This window comes from Hippoglossus stenolepis, chromosome 1, assembly GCF_022539355.2.
Source record: "Hippoglossus stenolepis isolate QCI-W04-F060 chromosome 1, HSTE1.2, whole genome shotgun sequence".
NCBI classification, from domain to species: Eukaryota; Metazoa; Chordata; class Actinopteri; order Pleuronectiformes; family Pleuronectidae; genus Hippoglossus; species Hippoglossus stenolepis.
The window spans coordinates 27,001,185-27,019,293 of record NC_061483.1 but is presented as its reverse complement, the minus strand read 5'-3'; the positions used below and the strand labels follow the sequence as shown (position 1 = coordinate 27,019,293).

Below are 18,109 nucleotides of genomic sequence, written 5' to 3'. Positions count from 1 at the left end.
GGAGAGTACGAGAAACCTCTCTACAAATCTGATACCACGTCTTTCAAGTATATTAGTTTCACCAAGATTTTTTTTAAAAAACTTTCCTGGAAATCACTTCTTTTTAGCTGCTCCAAAACATAAGTTGTGCTGTACTACCACTGGCAAGTACTGTTTTTAGACAGGTGAAAAATAAGTGATTTCCGGTAGTGTAGCGCTAGCCGGAGCTAGCTAAAATGTACGCAATTTGGAAATATATCACCCTGAAAAGTGAAATGCTGACCTGCACTTTATGGCACTACTGTTGCCGATTACCACACTAGCAATAGGCCATACAACAATGATGACAGTCATCACTTCCATACAGGATAGGCAGATCCAGAGGGTTTGATTGGTGACACATTCAAAAGTACTTTAACATTAACACACAACACATAAACACAAGCTGCTATGATCAACTTTTTTTATTCTCTATTAACACTGGATGAATTTACTGCTGTATGTGTATATGAAACAGATGGTTCACAGAGATGAACCCACATATCAATTATCATCCATGATCACTCAGCTTTACTAAGCATTCAAACATCTTTCGGCTCATTGTTTGGATGTTATGGCCCATGAGTTTGCCGTTTCACCCTCACTGCTCTCAACAGCCGTGCTTGGAGGAACAGCAGGAGAAAAACACTGTAGAGCACCAAACACAGGGCGGACAGAGTTAGAGACTATAGCTTGTGAATACAAGGGAGGAATTTAGCTGCTGAAGCAAACCTGATCAAAAAGGGAATGTGAGGTCAAAATACTGGACTTATATTTGTCAACTGGCCAGAGACGTGTGTGTGAAAGAAGTAGTTAAATCAGTTGCAGTTTTAATGTTATTGATGATGACATTTTTCCACATACAGATGCATACAAACCCACTAATGGGAAAACATAGGCATGCATATATAGTGTCCCATTCCCCACATACATGTATTGCATCTAATGCGTATTTCCTTACTACAGCACACGTTATTGTATTGTTATTGATTTTTAAATCTCTTTAGACAGTATGTGTTTTTTAAAAGTTTCATCCCTGTGTGTCTGGGTGTTGCAGGAGTGTTCAGAGGAAATAAAGCTCAGGTCAAAGAATACCAGGAACTCCTTGATCCCATCATCTTCCAGTCATATGAGGGTGAGTAATTCCTGATGGATGTAAACAAATTACAAATACACAAACGCACACTCAAACTTGTATGACTTTATCTCATCAGACATCATTATGATTCACTTTGGAGCTTCGGAGTTGACTCCTGCTCCCTCCTAGCAATGAAAATCTTTCACTTATTAAATGGTGTCATCCATATTCATCCGCCGCATGCTGTGACAGAGGCTCACAGAGGCGTTACATTCGAGTGAACTCATACTCTCCTCACGAGCAGAGTGTCTGAATTCTATATGCACCAGTGCCTGTAGCTGTGGAAGGAAACAGTCAAATGATAGGGATGTCAGGAGCTTTGAGTTTCTATCGGTCCGTTCATAATAGAACAGGTAATAATAATTGGAGAGCAGAGAGGATCATGATGTGAGACAGAGCCGACTCTCCGCAGGACCTTTCTACTGGTTATGTATGAATTTACCAAACCCCTGAAGTTATTGTCTGGGTTTTAAAGGCTATTACAATTATAATTTCTTATTCTTTCTTAAATTCCAATGAAAAGTCTTAACCTGCAAATGTATTTGCTGCTTTCAAAGGCTGCCATTGTCTTTTCTGGTGCAGGTCCAACAGACCTCCCAGGAGTCATGGGCTCCCATTGTCCCCATGATGCATATACATATGTAGGCTGCAGCTCTAGGAAGCATGCTGCTGTGCTATAATGAATGGACATCTCAGTCCAGTTGTGTCAGCCTTTGAGTCAGTATTTTTCTTTGAATAAGGTTAAATTCATTCTGAAAATATATACATCCTACCTTTATGAACCTTTATCATTTGTAAAATCACTTTGACACAGATCCTTTATTGAAAGTGTAAATTTTACGGTTTTGTAGGTTTTGTCACAGGTAGTTGAGCAGACATAAAATACCCAGAAACATGAAACTCCTCCATTCCGCATGCCCAGAACTGCAAATTACATTGTGTGAATGATGTGTGAAAGAGAAAGGGCTGCATCACACACACATTCATACAATGTATGACTGTGTGTGTGAATGGGTGAAACTGTGCAGTGAGGTTCTTTAAGTGCTCGTCAAGACTAGACAAGTGCTATATAAATACAGACCATTGACCATTTACATTCAGGAAGTTATTTAGTTATATATTTGCCAAACCAATCAGTAGCAAATTACATTATCTGTCACACTTCCCATGATACAAAAGCTTTGGTAATGGTTGGTAGGAGCAGTCTATTTAACATTTCTTAACATACAGAGTCATAAAGAACTATACTCAGCGACAAGAAGAACAAGAGGTTTTGCAACATAGTTGGGTCAGTCTGGGATTATATGAAGAGACAGGTTCACAACTCTTAGTTTGTGTGTTCACACTTGACATTATAAAAGCATCTCCATGGGTCTCCTGTGACCACTTCCCTGCTCTATATGCAAATACCACACTTATATCAATTCTGCTCACAGAGACCAAATATTTTGCTGTCTGTAGCCAGCCTGAATATAAATGGACAGGCCTGTTTGTGTCAGCTCTACGGTTAATTAAGGTTTTATTCATTTGAAAAAGTAAAAAAATTAATTAATAATAAACATCTTGGCAGTCAATGTTGAGAATTTGGTGGGCCACTATCAATTTATCAATTTATGTGAAACAGTGAGAGGTGTACAAATATTTTCAGTTCATGATGAAACTGAAGCGGGTCAGCGGACATCAGCCGTGTTGGCAGTCCCTTAATGTGACACAGGACACATTTGGATTTACACTGCTGTGAGTGTGACTGTGGTGAGGATCTCAACTGTGTCCTCAATCCGTCTTGGAGGCATTCACCACTGTACTTATCTTTTGTGGCATAAGAAAATGGTGCCAATGGTAAAGAAGAGGTCTCATAATGAAAGTGTGTATATGCCAAAATGTGAAGATGTTTTTCTTAAGGAGGAAATTGGTTTAAAAATTAAAAGCACTTTTCTAGTAAGTGAACTGTTGCTACTTATTGTCACTACTGAAGTCTTACTTTAGTATGGTTTCTGTAGTATAGTAGAGGGTGGTCTCTCCACACACACACACACACACACACACACACACACACACACACACACACACACACACACACACACACACACACACACACACACTGCTCACAGTCCTTGTCCCTCCTGCTAGGTCATGCTGTGGTCCCCAAATACTACTACGTACCGGCCGATTTTGTGGAGGCGGAGCAGAACAAGCATGGGAGCCAGAAGCGTTTCCCTAGCAACTCTGGACGTGATGGGAAGGTCTTCCTGTGGGGCCAGGCCTTGTACAACATCGCCAAACTGCTGGGTATGCCAGTATGTGTGTGTGTGTGTGTTAGCATGTGTGCGTGCGTGCGTGCGTGCGTGCGTGCGTGCGTGCGCGTGCGTGCGTGCGTGCGTGTGCGTGCGTGCGTGCGTGCGTGCGTGCGTGCGTGCGTGCGTGTGATGGTGCACACACTGACAGCCATTCTGCTCTAATTTCAGTCTGTAAGTTCATTACTGATGTGACCATAAGGTTTATTATACCACATTTTGTGTTACAGAAGATAAGTTTAAATTGGCTTAACATCAATTTGTTTTTGTTATATTACTGATTATTTAATGATGTAGCGATGTAAATGTAATTCTTACTAGAGAGGATTCAGTTTGACTCATCCTTGAAATATGAAATATTTATATATATTTATATATTTTTAACACTTTCTATATCTTGTAAATGTGGGTGTGTGTTAATTGTCTTCATGTCTATGTGTGTATGTGTGCGTTCATAATCCAGTGGATGAATTGATCAGCCCTAAAGATATTGATCCCATCCACCGCTACGTGCCCCGCCAGGACCAGCGTAACGTCAGCATGCGATACTCCAATCAGGTATAAGCTTTAATGTGACTGTGATTCATTGTCGTCACTGGCTTTCATTCTCATTGTGCTGCTACATTCAAGTGCTCCATGTAAACTTGTACTAGCCCTTATGAATTAGAGTGCAAATCAAGTAGCTGTAATAGCTTTCTGCTTTAGCTACAGAGAGTGGGCTGCAAGTGAACTGCCCACTCATGATGAAAGAAAATAAAAGTTTTATATTTGTAATGTATATGATATATTTTCAAGCAGCTCTATTTAGAAGTGAATACATGGTAACACAAGAGTCAACTCTGACTGTTTGATCTTCACATAAATAGTAATTTGATATATTGCTTTGACTTTCTGAACACACATTGTCCAAGAATGGAGAAAAGCACTGTAATACACACTTTCTCTGAAGTATTTGCCAGACTTGCCGTTGAATTGCTGCATCTTACATTTGAGAGGTCGAAGGTCAAGCTCACAGTGAACTCACAAAACATGTTTTTTTTAACATGATGAATCAAGTCTGCATTAAGCAAATTCCTTCAAATGTTTGACCAGTTGTCACCGGGACAAATATATGAAGACTTAGGCATACAATCATAGTGCGTTAATTTTGGTTTTATTAATGCCCTTTAACAAAACCTTATTAGAGTTTGCTCTGGTTAATGAATTGAGAAGAACAAAGAGGCCCACAAGACAAGACTAGTAGTGCACACAGCTTAGGGAATTGCACTGTCTCCTCCAGGAGCTGAATCTGGGATAACTGCCGTATTTAGCGCAACCTGAGGCCAACTAGTGGTTAGTTTGATGACCTGCTAGTTCAGGTCGGTGCCATGACCCGTCTTCAGTGAGTTTCATTTTCATTGCTGATTGGCTTTCGCTACATCGCATCACGCAAATTTTACGCTGAAGTTATAATATAATATAACTTGACCGAGTAAAATGAGCAACACAAAATTAATGCCTGTTCGTGTCTTTGCGTTTATTTTGTATGTCAGAGTAGGGCGGGTGCTGGCAAAAGCTGTGTCCCAATTTAGGAGCTGCATCACCACATAGTTAGACCCGGTCTACGCAGCTGACATGTTATGCATCCTTCATGGGCTGCATAGACATATATACCGTTTGCTGTTTGGTTGAGTACCTATTCCAACGTTTTTGCCTTGCTTGCTGCCGCCATTACCTCTTTGAGGTTTGTCACTGAAGCGCAATGTATCATGGGATATAGGTCGGGTCTGAAAGGAGCCTCCGTTGCTCTGGGCTGGAAGGACACTTCCTAATTGGGACAGTCTAGTCGCGCCGTTCTGACGCAATCAGCCTTTAAATGCAGCCTCCGAAGGATGTGGCCCCCAAATTGAGACACACCTAGTGTGGGTGGTGTGGAAACACATGAGGACAGGAAGTGACGATCTCTAAAATGAGGTGACAACAGACATACTACAAAATAAAACAGGAATTGAATACGTGAAACAGCTAAAAACAATAGCATGACCTTCGGTCATAGCATGCGACATGACAGTTATGGTATAAACAAGAAATATGTATTTTTAAAAAGGAAATGTTTAGCAGATAGTACCAGCTACTGCATAAAAGGAAAGCTCCAACAACATATTTATAAAATACATGATAGCAGTCTTGTTATTATATTCAGTGAGTTGAGCTGTATAAAACTACACCAAGTGTAAAACCACCCATCTACAGGCATGTTTGATTTATAGGTTTTACAGTTGAGTGTCAGATAACACCCACTGATTTCACTCTCACAACACTAGATGGATTAAAATCATGTGTGATTGGTGGAAGTATCCTCTTGATCAGGCTGGATTTTGGTTCCTCATAGTGAGTGGAAGGGATTTGTACTTGACGTGGAGTGACTTTGTCTCATTACACAACCCAGTGTGTAGTTAAATATGTCATAAGCCACACGTCAGCTAAGGCATAGCTACATCAGCTATGAGCATAAGCTGTGGAGCTATGCAGTAACTCCTTAATACACAACGGGAAACCCACCATAACGCCAACAACAAACTCCACCTGCTTATATATGAAACATAAAAAAAACCCCACTGGTCTGCTACTAGTCTGCTACTACTCTGCTCCCTTTGTTGTGTAATTCATGTGTGCTAAGTTTTAATATTTTACTTCATCCATCAACACCTGGACAGTGTACTCTGTTGTTTCCTACCTCGCCAAGAGGCCATTCTTGTAGATGAGAATGAAACCGAGTTCATTTCCATGACAAACAGCGTCTCTGAACAGTGATCGTGTCTGAGATTTAATCCATATCTGAGCAGCAGCTCATTCGCTCATTCGGTTCATTCTCTTTGCTTTGCAGTGTGGATTGATGTGTCCCATTCTGCTCCTGCGCTCTGTTCAGTTCAGTTTTTTTTTGTAGCTGGGGTGATAAGATGGAGCTAGAACAAGTAGCAGCATAGGTCCACAGCGGTGGAATTTTCTTCAAATTGGTTGCAGGGGGAAAGATCAACAGAGAAAACAAAGATTAGGGGAAACATAGAGAAAGGCAGAGATGGACGAGAGCATGACAGCCAGTAGAAAACATAACAGAAACAGAGAAAGAGTTGTACATTTGCCTCTCACATGTACAAATGTGTTTTTTAAACTCTGCAGGACATATCAGTATTCATCAGCGAAGGCCCTTATAATTGTTTTGTTCACATGTTTTGGCATTTAACGCTTGGTTTTAGAGTTTCAAGCCTCTACCGGAAAAAAGGGGGAGGATTTAATTTCCACTAGAGCAAAAAGTGTCTGTCTGTGTGGGCTGATTGTTTGGGCTGTGTTGGTCAAGTGTTGGCCTACAAAAATGACTCATAACAGAAACAAACAGAATGTACAACTGCCTTCTGTTTTTGTTCCAAATGCACCATTGGTGATTGTGGCCGAAGAGCTCCATCTTGATTTCAGCTGTCCACAGCTTGTGTCTCCAAATCGACTCCTAGACGTTGCTTTGCAGACTCTGATGATGTGCACTACTCCAGTTTTATCTGAAAGTTTATTTGATCTTCCTGAACTTCTATCGTTCTTCTTCACATATCAAGGTCTGGAATTTTCATAATCTGATGATTCTTTATGTCAATTCTTCACGTGCCATAAAACGCCAGAAATATGCAATTTGTAGTGGGGCGGCCAAACTTTTTGCTTCAATTGTATTTCTAAATAAAGCAACACTATGCAACATTTTTACATTATAATAGTCACTTCAAAATTTGTTTGATGATGACAATGACTTGAAATAGGGAGATGGTTCCTCTTACTTTCCCACTGCTCACCGTGGACATCTGTTCTTGCTCTATAGAACTTTGATGAGCTGGTACGATTTCCTGATAGTTGCAGATTAAGATGTCAGAATCAGGCCCAGCAAGTTCAAGAATAATGCAAAGCTGTAGATCAGTTAAAGAGACAAACTTAAAATGGATTTTATCATTAAAAATCAAGAATTCTAAATAGAGTTTGGTTTACTTGTTGCAGCTCTTCTGGTTCGGCAGGCCGGGGATCATGGGTAATATCCACCACTTAGTTGTGTTTCAGTTAAGTGAGTGGGACTTCACAGTCAACACACTGATGGGCCATGTTTTTACGCTACATGAAAACCACTTAATCACTCTGATCAGAGCCCAACAGAATGAATCACCATGCGTGGCTGCAGATGGCGCTCTCTCGCCCTCTGAAAGCTACAGATTGTTGCTTTAACGTGTATTTGATCAGATTGATTGAGCTGCAGATATTCCCACTAGGGTACAAATACACCCCAGTTGGGAATGATTGATGAGAGAACAAACTGAGTATTTGTCAAATTTTGTGTGATTTTCTTTCCAAGCTGTCGAGACCTTCACCTGGGATCAAACAGACAGCGTTTTTCATTGTTAGTATCAAATCACATCAGCTTACAAGTGTTACGTGATGCAGAGTGATGTTTCACTGGAGGCAAACGGGATGAATACATGCAGCGGCGCAATGCCGCTATGAATCCAGCCTCCCAACTAGTGTGCAGTGTGAGCAATGCCAGACTCCCCTCAGGTAGGCTGCATATTTTGTCGAGATTATCTGAAGTTTCATCACAATACACTTTGTCAGGACTGGATGTTCAGGCAGCATGATGGCCTGCTGTGAGCACGGCCTCTAATGGCAGCAGGCAGCGCTCTGCGTGCAGCCCATCACATCTAGTTTGATGTTTTCAGCCACATGTGGTCCAAGCAAATAAATGTTCGAATGGGTAGTTTTACTTTGACTATATTTCTGGAAGAGGAAAAACGAATATTGCTGGCGTAGTGCTTTGTTGCCAGTGATGAGGCACTAGGTTTCCATTTTAAACGGAACCACACAACTTGTTAATGAGGTTATTAAAGAGCCGACAACTTGTTACTGACATTAATGCAAACCGTGAAGGCTAACTGAGTGTGCTCCATTTCATCAGTGGACAGGGTGTATCGGTGGGGAGGAGATGATGAATTCAGCCCACCCACTGGAGCGTCAAGGTGAATGTTTCAAACCGTAAATGGTTTGCTGCTGTCACATACGCTGTAGTGCAAGGCGCCAATGGATGGGGGGGCACAAAGGGAAGGGGAGAAGAAGGCTTGGTGCTCATAAGAGCCCATTAACCCTTTGAACCCTGTGGATTCCATTCTCATCTTCTCAGAGTCGGACAGTGCCTCAGTTACATCTGAAATTACAGACACATATTGCCATAATAAGTGCAAAGTACACTGTCCGAATATGGCATATTCTCTGTTGTAAACCACAGATGACCAATCCAAAAGTCAAAGGATAAAACTGGGTTCAAACTAAAACTAACTCTGTCCACACATACTAATGCACCTGAAAAAATATATCTCGTGACCACTTACATACACTAGGCATGCGTGTGCCGTCATCATCATTGTAAAGTGAATTTCACTGCACAACAGCTGTTAGCAAAGACAACAGGGTCCCCAAAACCCATGATTGACTGTCCATGTTGTGTTCTACACTGGTAGCCAAGGGTAATGCCAGTTGTTTTCTTATGGAAGGGGGTCATGTGATGGTAACATGACAAATCTGCCAATGTAGCGCTGTAAATGAAAAGACCAAATCAGGAAGCATCAGTGCGTGTCTATTACATCGTTTCCAAACATCTACATTTCTGACTGTCCAGACCAAAACTCAGCTTTCGGAGTTTTCAAACTAAAACAGGGTCGCGCAGCAGTGATTCCAAACCGCTCTGTTGTAGTGGCTCTAAAGTCAATGCTTTTTTCAAATCGAAACATAGTAGTATGGGTGTAGCCAAATCCACTTATTGTCGTCTGTTTATCTGTGGTAGCAGTGCAATCAGGAACTGCTTGTAGCAAAATATAAAGAAATAGAAGCTCAAAGTGCAGCTACAGCATGAATTTGTGTATAGGGGCGATGAAAGAACACTTGAACTTTAACTGCAAAGTTTAGTATAGCGAGGATGTGTTGGGGGGGGGGATTGGGAGAAACACTATGTGCATGCGCTGTGGTCAACGCCAATCCGTAAGATAGAGAATTTTTCTAGCTCAGTAAGAGAATTTCATTCAAAAGAGTTCACGCTATCTAGAGAGAGCTACCACTAACCAGAGGGTCGGTGGTTCAATCCCCGACTAGTCCAGTCCGCATTCCGAAGTGTCCTTGGGAAAGACACTAAACGCCAAATTACTCCTGACTTCTGAGTGTTAATGGTGTGTGATGTAGAAAGTACTTCGCATATAAGCACTTTAAGAATTTATGTGTGAATGTGAATTGTACTGCAAAGCACGTTTTTTAAAATACAGACCATCACCATTTGTTGTACATGTATTCAGTTCCTCTAATACATCCATGGGCTACGGTTAATTCGGCAACAATTTTTGTTTACTTCTCCCAAAGGCAGAGACTTTCCGTTTCAAAGCGTACCTGTACTATGCCCTCAGCCAGGCGAAATTAAATCTTGTTATTTATTTATTTGACTGGTGCTAAGCTGAGCACTTTTCATGGTCAAATGGCCCCAATTCGCTACTCCTCTATCCTCTGCTGCTTCTACCTCTTTGTTCTGCTTATAGCTTTTTACCACCTCTCCCTGATTTTTTTTATTCTTCCTATTTTTTATCTCGATTGTTATTCGTGTGATTGTCTCTCTCACACTTCTTCAGACACTTTGCATACATGTGGCGTTGGCAAAGATGTCTGAACTTGGCAGGAAAAAAAATGTGAGGACAGGAAAAGAAAAGGGGGGAAACAGGAAAGTAGGCGGAGGTAGCTGCACTATTTTAGTTTACTATTTTACGCTTTAAGGAAGACTTTGTGTGTGAGTGTGTGTGTGTATAGCAGCTGTCTTGTTGCCTCTGCATCATTGACGTCCAGTGTTTGGTCTGCAGGCAGGAAAGGCACATGGGCGTGCTGAGCTTTCACATGCAGTTAAGGCCTGATTTCTACGCTCCCTCTTTCTTCCTCTGTGTATGTGTATTATTTACTTCCCATTTTGTGTTCCCCTCAAAAATATGTGCTATGTATGAGCATGGATCTATCTTTACATATCACAATCTCAGTCTATGTATAAGACATATGCGTGTGTGCGTGTGCATATGTGTGTTCCTGGATGCTGTCATTTGCAAGCTTGTTTGTGTGTTTATGTATGCGTGTATTATTCATACCGAATGTTGTGCTACCACTTAAAGTCCCTGCATGAATTCATTCCACGGCTGGGGGAGAATGAAATGCTGCACAATATTAAACACATGAATAGACTCCAATATTGTCCTGTGTGCTTCCACATATAGACTTATATAAGGTTACCTCAGGGTTATTTGAGCTCTGGAATTCAGAATTGAAAAAAGAAATGTGCGTAGGAGCTGGCAAGGTTGTACCCACCTTATACAATAATGTCCAGATACCGCTTTAAATAGCTAATGCATCGTGTACATCCTTTGCACCAAGATATCTACAGCACCCAATTTTAAACAGTAGGATGTTACGACACTACACATAAGTAAATGAGTATCAGCTGCATAAAAATATTATTACATCTGCGGTCTTAATGTTTTTCGCCCTGAATACAAATCAGTAGCTTAATCCACTTGGTAGTTTACAACATCACAATGTAACTTTTTTTATTCACATGCTCTATTGTCACATAGTTTCAATCTCATTCCCACATAAACCCTGCTATGACTCCTACACCCGGAAATGCCCTGCAGAAGAAGTAGTGACTCCCGACGTGTTGCAGCTGACGTAGCAACACTGCCCAAGCAGGACGTCTTAAGAATGTGCAAAACACAGCATCAATTTTATATGGCAAGTCTAAATTTAATTACGATTACACAGCACATATTCCCCATATTGCACGTGTGGGAAAGTGGTCTCGGACTTGTGGACCCCCCCTGTCGGTGCAGGCGAGATGTATTAAATTTGCATCATGTGTAAATCTCAGCAGGAAGGGAACATTGGCTTTGCCTCAAACAAGCAGCACTTTGAAGGGGGGAAGTGGAGATTTAGTTGGTGAATGGGGCATTTATGCAACTTTAATGCATAGTGAAGCATGACGTACAGGAATCTTTTACAACCGTAATGAATTTCAAGCATGTTAAATATAATATGAAGCTGTAACATAAAGCTACTCAACTTAGATATCTGCAAAATCAGCTCAAATGCTTTACTACAGTGCTGCTGGCACCACTGTGTCCTAATATTAGTCACAAATGGATTTTATTTGTAGCTTGACTTTGTGGATAAGTGCAGCTTTCCATATATTTAGCTACCAAAGAGCAGTGGTTAACTGTGCTGGGGTTTTATCTGCACAAGAGACAACTCGCTTCCAGCGCTGTGAGGGTGAGTCAGATCAAACGCACCCTTGGGAGTGTGGCGTGACATCCCACTGACAAACATGCAATAATACTCAGCAGGCGTAGCAACTTGGGGGAGGGTCAGACAAGTCATGAATAGCTATAAAAAGTGAATTAGCTGGTTATGTTCCTTATGCCACACACTTGCTTTTAATGTTACACCCCTAATCCACTGAGCTGTTCTGGCATGGCAGCGGTGTCACGTTCTCTCGGTTTGTCTCGCTTTATCTTTTCCTCCATCTGCCTCGTTCAGTTTTTTTGGTGTATATTCAACAGGCCACGTACGCTCACAAACATGCACCCAAGTGCTTGCAAGAACAGCTCTTGTGTGGATTACAAACAAAGCGATGCACCACTCAACTGTGACCTTGTAAAACTCTTGAGGAACCTTTGGCTTATGTCAGATTTCCCTCATATCTATACAGTACATACATATCTGGCACCATGTGAAAATAAGGTTAATGAAAAAGTTGCCATGTGGTCCACTCTGCTGGAGCCGTCAGTCATCAATCAGAGATAAGGCGTGGGTCAAGAGAGGCCCCCGATTCGATAGAACAGCTTGGGGAACGAGCATACGTCCTTGGAGGAGAGGTGGAAAAAGAGGAAGGAAGGGGTGGGGGCGGGACAAGGAGGGGGGTTAAGAGGGTCAGAGAGAAGAGAGGGAATGAAGCTGAAACATACAGGGAAAGGGAGGGAGGCAGAAAAAGAGAGATGACCTAATTTCATTCTGTATGTTTAAAATTAATGTTTGTTGGAAACCTGGCTTTCTTCAGAGGAACCTGGGCACCACAAATACATTGCTCTATTTAAAAAAATGTTTTATCTTAGCACAAAATGTAAGAGTATCTAATGTAGATTCAACATCCCAGTGTGGCTCCGAGCAGCTTTCACCTCCAATGGAGTCCGACCACAAACTAACTTAGTTGCACATTAGATATGTGTTTTAATGTGGGAAAGGATCCTACATGAGCACACTGTTTTCTGTTTGTAGTTCGTTTGGGTTATATCACATTACAGATTAATATATTTTTTTACCCGCGTTTCTTGCCAGTGTGAAGTGGTAATGTCCCATACTTCTATCAACTAATCAAGATTCTCTTCACTTTATGGACTGTGTTGGTCAAAAATGTGTAAATTGGTAGTTGAAAGTTCCGGTTACATTCTCACCTACATACCTACAACAAATCTGTATTGCAACACCATTCTACTGTAAAGCATAAAAATCTTCATCTGTTAAAAATCTGTTTTGACATTCGGAGCTTCAGGTGTCCTCCAGCAGCCACGGGTTTGATTCCGTCCTGGCCCTTTTGCTGTGTGTCCTCCTCATTCTCTGTCCCCATTCCATGCTTGCACTTTCCTGTCACTTGAAGCAAAATGGTAGCACACAATAAATTTGTGAAGCACAGAATAACTCTGCACATATAGCTTCTGAAGAATGTCCACAATGAAATTATGCTCTGAACTACTGAAACAGTTTTACAAGTTACCGCTTTTAATGTTGTGGCTGGATGTGAATATCAGGATTAAAGTCTGAGACCGTGGTCCTCCACTCACACAAAGTTTGGGGAAACAGCGACTCTCACTCTGCCTTAATTTACTTGCAAAGCTTTGCCCAACTTCTATGTGCCTCTGAGGCATTTACTCGTGTCTTACTGTGAAAAAGTGTAAAAACAGTAAAGTTCCTTATCTCTTAGGCTAAATCGAATTCATTTAGGCTGTTTTACGTGATCTGCCTTTTATAACTAATCTAGTAACTCATGTAATATTTATTTTCTCTTCCATTCACTGAGCCTCCCCTCAAACTGTTTGGAGTTCCCCCATGGGGAGACCCGCCACCCACTTTGAAAATCTCTGATATATATAATATATATCATCCCTACAAGGGCTTATCTGAAAATAAGAGGTAAAGTAGGGACAGCAAGATTAAATGAAACACATTTAGTAATAACAATCTACTAAAACCAGAACAGCGATAAAGATAAACTGAATCCAGTGAGAATCAAGACAACGTTTCAGAAAACTAGACACGATACAGGTTTGTTGCTTAATCAACCAGGATCTATAATGAAAGTGGCAAAGTTTGCAATACATTTCCGAGTGATCACTAAGTGAATTCCAGGATTTTGCTCATTTCACAGAAAAATCTGTTTGAGCTAAAGATGTTTTGCAGAATGAAACTTCACAGTTGCCACTTCAAGCTGCTCTGGAGGTTCGGCTGCAGCTCTGCTGTCTCTTGAAGTGTTTTCAGGAAGGCTGAGGGGTCACTTTTACATTTAAACACAAACTCTGAAAACCCTAAAGCTTCTATTTAATGATGCTTCCTTATTTGCTTTTAACACAGATTTTCAAGGCCTTGATTGTAAAGAGGATGTGATTATAGTGACTAGTTGGCGTAGGGCCAGGTAGGAAAACAATAGGATTCAGTATAAGTATCCTATTATTTTACAGCCAAAATGATTAAAGAAATGTATAACTGAAGTTTCCATAAGTGGCTCCCTGTAGCCTGTTTTCAGCTAAGAAATGCTCCAATGGTTTTTGATCAGACACCCTGTGTGAAGATCAGCATATGTGTGAAAGCTTTCAGATACTATACAGATTATTATTGCAGTAGATTTCATGTGAAAAGGTGTTTTAAATATCTCTTCGGTTCATCTCTTATGCAGCATTTTGAAGACCTATGTGTGTAGATCTGTGATCCTTAGCCTAACCTTAATCTAAACCTAACCTTAACACATGTCTTCACCTTAAAATTGAATAATTTACATTATGATCACTTACTTTCTGTCCCCACAAAGAGGACAAGTCCACATATTGTGAGTGTAAACAAATGATATCTTAGTGAGGACACTCATTGGCAAAATGTATTGACTAGCCCCTTACCCTAACCTTATCAATCCAAACCAAAAGCCTAACCCTAACCTAACTCTAACGCTAACTCTAACCCTAACCCTAAAACCAAGTCTTAACCAAGTCTTAATTACAAAAATGTATTTACTCTGTAAGGTCTATGCTTAAAATGGTCCTCACAAAGGTGTAAGTACAGGACCACACACACACAGATTGAGTGTGTTCTAAACCCTGCTGTTTGCCAAATGGCCTGGTGGCGGGCAGGAAATGTCGAGCCCAGTGGTCTGTGACAGTAAGAGCCCCAGAGAGATGGCTACTGACCTTAAGCTGCAGGGATATGGATATCACTCAGACATAGTGGCACACTTTGCATGCATTAACACTTGACACACCACCTGTGCTCAAAAGCATCCACCAAGCGCCCTCGTACCATCACATGTACATTCTATTTTTATATATATACTCAGTGCGTGTGTGGCGTTTTTTTTACAGCACACCCCTGCAGACACACCTCCACGGCTTCTTCTGTGTTGCAGCCTGTACTCTGCGCCAGAGGGGAACCATTAGTGGTGTCTGATAGTTTTGGATAGTTTCTTCATCTCACTGTCAGTGTTATTGGCCAGCTCCGGTGTACAGTGTCTTCCTGTTTCTGAAGTATCGCACAGAAACAAAAGGGAGGCAGGCTGCCAGGATACACAGCCTCAGGGAGGATGGTAAAAAAAAAAAGAAAAAGACCCGAGCAGAGATCAAATATTTGAACCTGCTGTGCGCAATTTATACAAACCCTCGCCTGAACAAAAGGCTGTCACTTTCCTCGCACATTTAGGTACATCAACGCGTCCCGCTGCTGTACTCAGAGGGTTTGGTGAATATGGAGTTTGTGTTTGGAGCCAGTTGTGTTGAGAGGAGCAAACTTGGCCTCTCTTAGCTGCTGGTTGGTGGGTACTGATGAAAGTCTACAAGCACACGCTTCATCGTGAGGGGCTTGTACTCCCAACTGCACCCACCAGCTCTGCTTACACCCTAAGTATTGTTGTGGAAAACCTTTAACAACCAAAAGTTCAAGGTAGATGAAATGGCGCTGCAGTGTTAGGCTGGTCTGTTGGTTTTTAAGAAAATGATTAAAAGATTTTCCACTTTCATTTTGAGTTTTTTAATCACTAAGTCCTCAGTCTTTTTCCACCTGGCTGTAATTCCAATGACAATGTGGCACAAGACTTTAATGTGAAAAGGTCGGCATATGAGAGTAGGGTGAACATGTGTGACACCCGGAATGAGTTATAACTTCTGTCATCTGTCAAGATCTTATTATCCTAGTAAATTGATTCTTTATATGCGTTGGCATTTAGAGGATTAATACACCCAACATACTTTTTCTTCTTGCTAAAGAGATTTTTCAATCCAACGGTCATCGTTACCAATGACGGTTTCAAAATGCATTTATTATTGTTTTATCATATACAGTATTTCAGGTGGGTTGTGTCAGATTTCAGGGTCAAACTATCAATATTGTCCTTCAGGTTGGACAAGTTATCGGTTCGTCTATGTGATGCGCTAATGTCCGCTTTGTGCATGAGTAGAGTTGCGTCGGACACAAATCTCTTTTCTTGTCAATCACAGCCACAAACTATATTAAACATATATCACTAGCTTGAACTTATTAATCACTACTTTCCTCATGTCTCCAACATTATATAACACTCCTTAGTTATTGCTCAACCTTTCTTATCATTTGTTGAGTTATGTATTTATGTTATCCCAAATACTTCCAGCGATAAATCTGTGAGTTTAATACATTTTTGCAAGCTCTGCAGAGTGAGGAATGAAAAGGGAGAGAAAAAGATCATATCAAACAGTTTTTTTTCATCCTTACCTGTTGGTTTAAAGCGTTAACTGAGGACACTGAGCCTATCAGGGGTTGTGCTGATTTCCTCAATATTTTAGGGAACTAAAAGTATTGAATTTTGATTTAGTATGTGTCAGTCTGTATAAGCATACACAGAGATGGCGACCACAGATTGCTGCTGTGGCCTTGGCACTTGAGCCTTGCTGTTGACAAGTGACTGACATGTCCCTCTTCTATATATTCTCAGGGGTTCGACATCTGATTTCACACTGGATCATGTCTCTTAGTACAAACGGAAGTGTTGGGACCAATTTGTAACTGCTCCTCTGGCAGAAAGGATATAACAGTGCAGTCTGTTTGGTCTCCAAAACATTTTTTCCACAGCTTTTGTGACGGTTTGTGAATGGGAGAGAAAAAAAAGAGAGCGCATTGGAGCCATAATGCCCATCTGTCCCCAACGTTTGTAATAATGTGTGTCGTACATCTTTCTGTGCAAACATCTGAGTGTGTATGAGTGTAGCTCATCATAGGGACTGAGGACATATTTGTTACAGGGTCATTGCCAGAGCTCTCTCTCTCTCACACACACACACACACACACACACACACACACACACACACACACACACACACACACACACACACACACACACACACACACACACACACACTGACAGATTATAGAGTCATTGCGGGTCTGTCCATTTGCCGGCTTGTGTGTGTGACTTTGAAATGACTTGTCAGGGGAAGGAAAGTTAGGGCATTATCCAGAATTACATTCACACAAACACACACAAGGAAAAACATAATAACATCACCTGTCACTGCTCGGCCTTTGATTTTCATATGTTGCTTCAAATGTTCAAATCCATTTATATTTCACTGCGGTATTGAAATCATAATGTGTAATGTCAAACCCCCCCCTCCCCACCACCACCTCCTTCCACTAACACACATACTAAGTGTGTATGCTCTCTCTCCTCCCTGGGAAGCTGAGTCCAGGGAACAATGTATCGCTCTCTCAGTCAGGGCGACCTTCACAATTACACCCGCCAGTGGCATGCAATCCAATTCTTCACTTGCTTCTCCACTGCTGAGGTGATTCCAGCCTCCTCCTGCCTCCATCTGTTTCCCTCTTTCTCTACGACCGTCTCTCCATCCCTTTTTCTTCCTCCTCCTCGTCAGACTGAAAGCATTTCCCTAAATCAAACTCCCGCCTCATCACCTCAGCACATTCCCCTGACTGTGTTCAATTTAAAACGGTGACAGATTCTCGTCATGGTCTCGTCTTTATTACCACCAGATGACCTTTTGAAAAGATCTCACTTTAAACGCGTACACAAGGCATTTTCCTCTCCCACATCACGGATTGAAAAGGACTAAGCATTTCTTTCATGTTTTTTTAACCCCTCCCAATGCATCTCTCCTAAACCCATGGAACTTTGAAACATCAAAATATGAATCTCTGAGCTGCACAGAGACCAACTTCCCGAGGACGATACCGAGCCCAGAGTCATTCGTCTGTGCAGTGGCATGAAAAGAAAGGATTATATTTCATTCTAATAGTTTATCTTTGGTAGGGGATGTGGTGGATAAATTCCCT

At 41.3% G+C, this 18,109-nt stretch overlaps 1 protein-coding gene across 5 annotated transcripts in view; it reads left to right on the top strand.

The window, feature by feature from the left end:
* The window catches only part of phkb (phosphorylase kinase, beta), a 105,772-nt gene that overhangs the window by 48,344 nt on the left and 39,319 nt on the right, over positions 1–18,109 (top strand). For all 5 annotated transcript variants that reach the window (XM_035151494.2, XM_035151472.2, XM_035151485.2 and 2 more), the window contains 3 exons: positions 1,076–1,153; positions 3,287–3,445; positions 3,914–4,008. In XM_035151494.2, the coding sequence (XP_035007385.2) occupies positions 1,076–1,153; positions 3,287–3,445; positions 3,914–4,008 (332 nt within the window). The remainder of the gene's footprint in view (positions 1–1,075; positions 1,154–3,286; positions 3,446–3,913; positions 4,009–18,109) is intronic.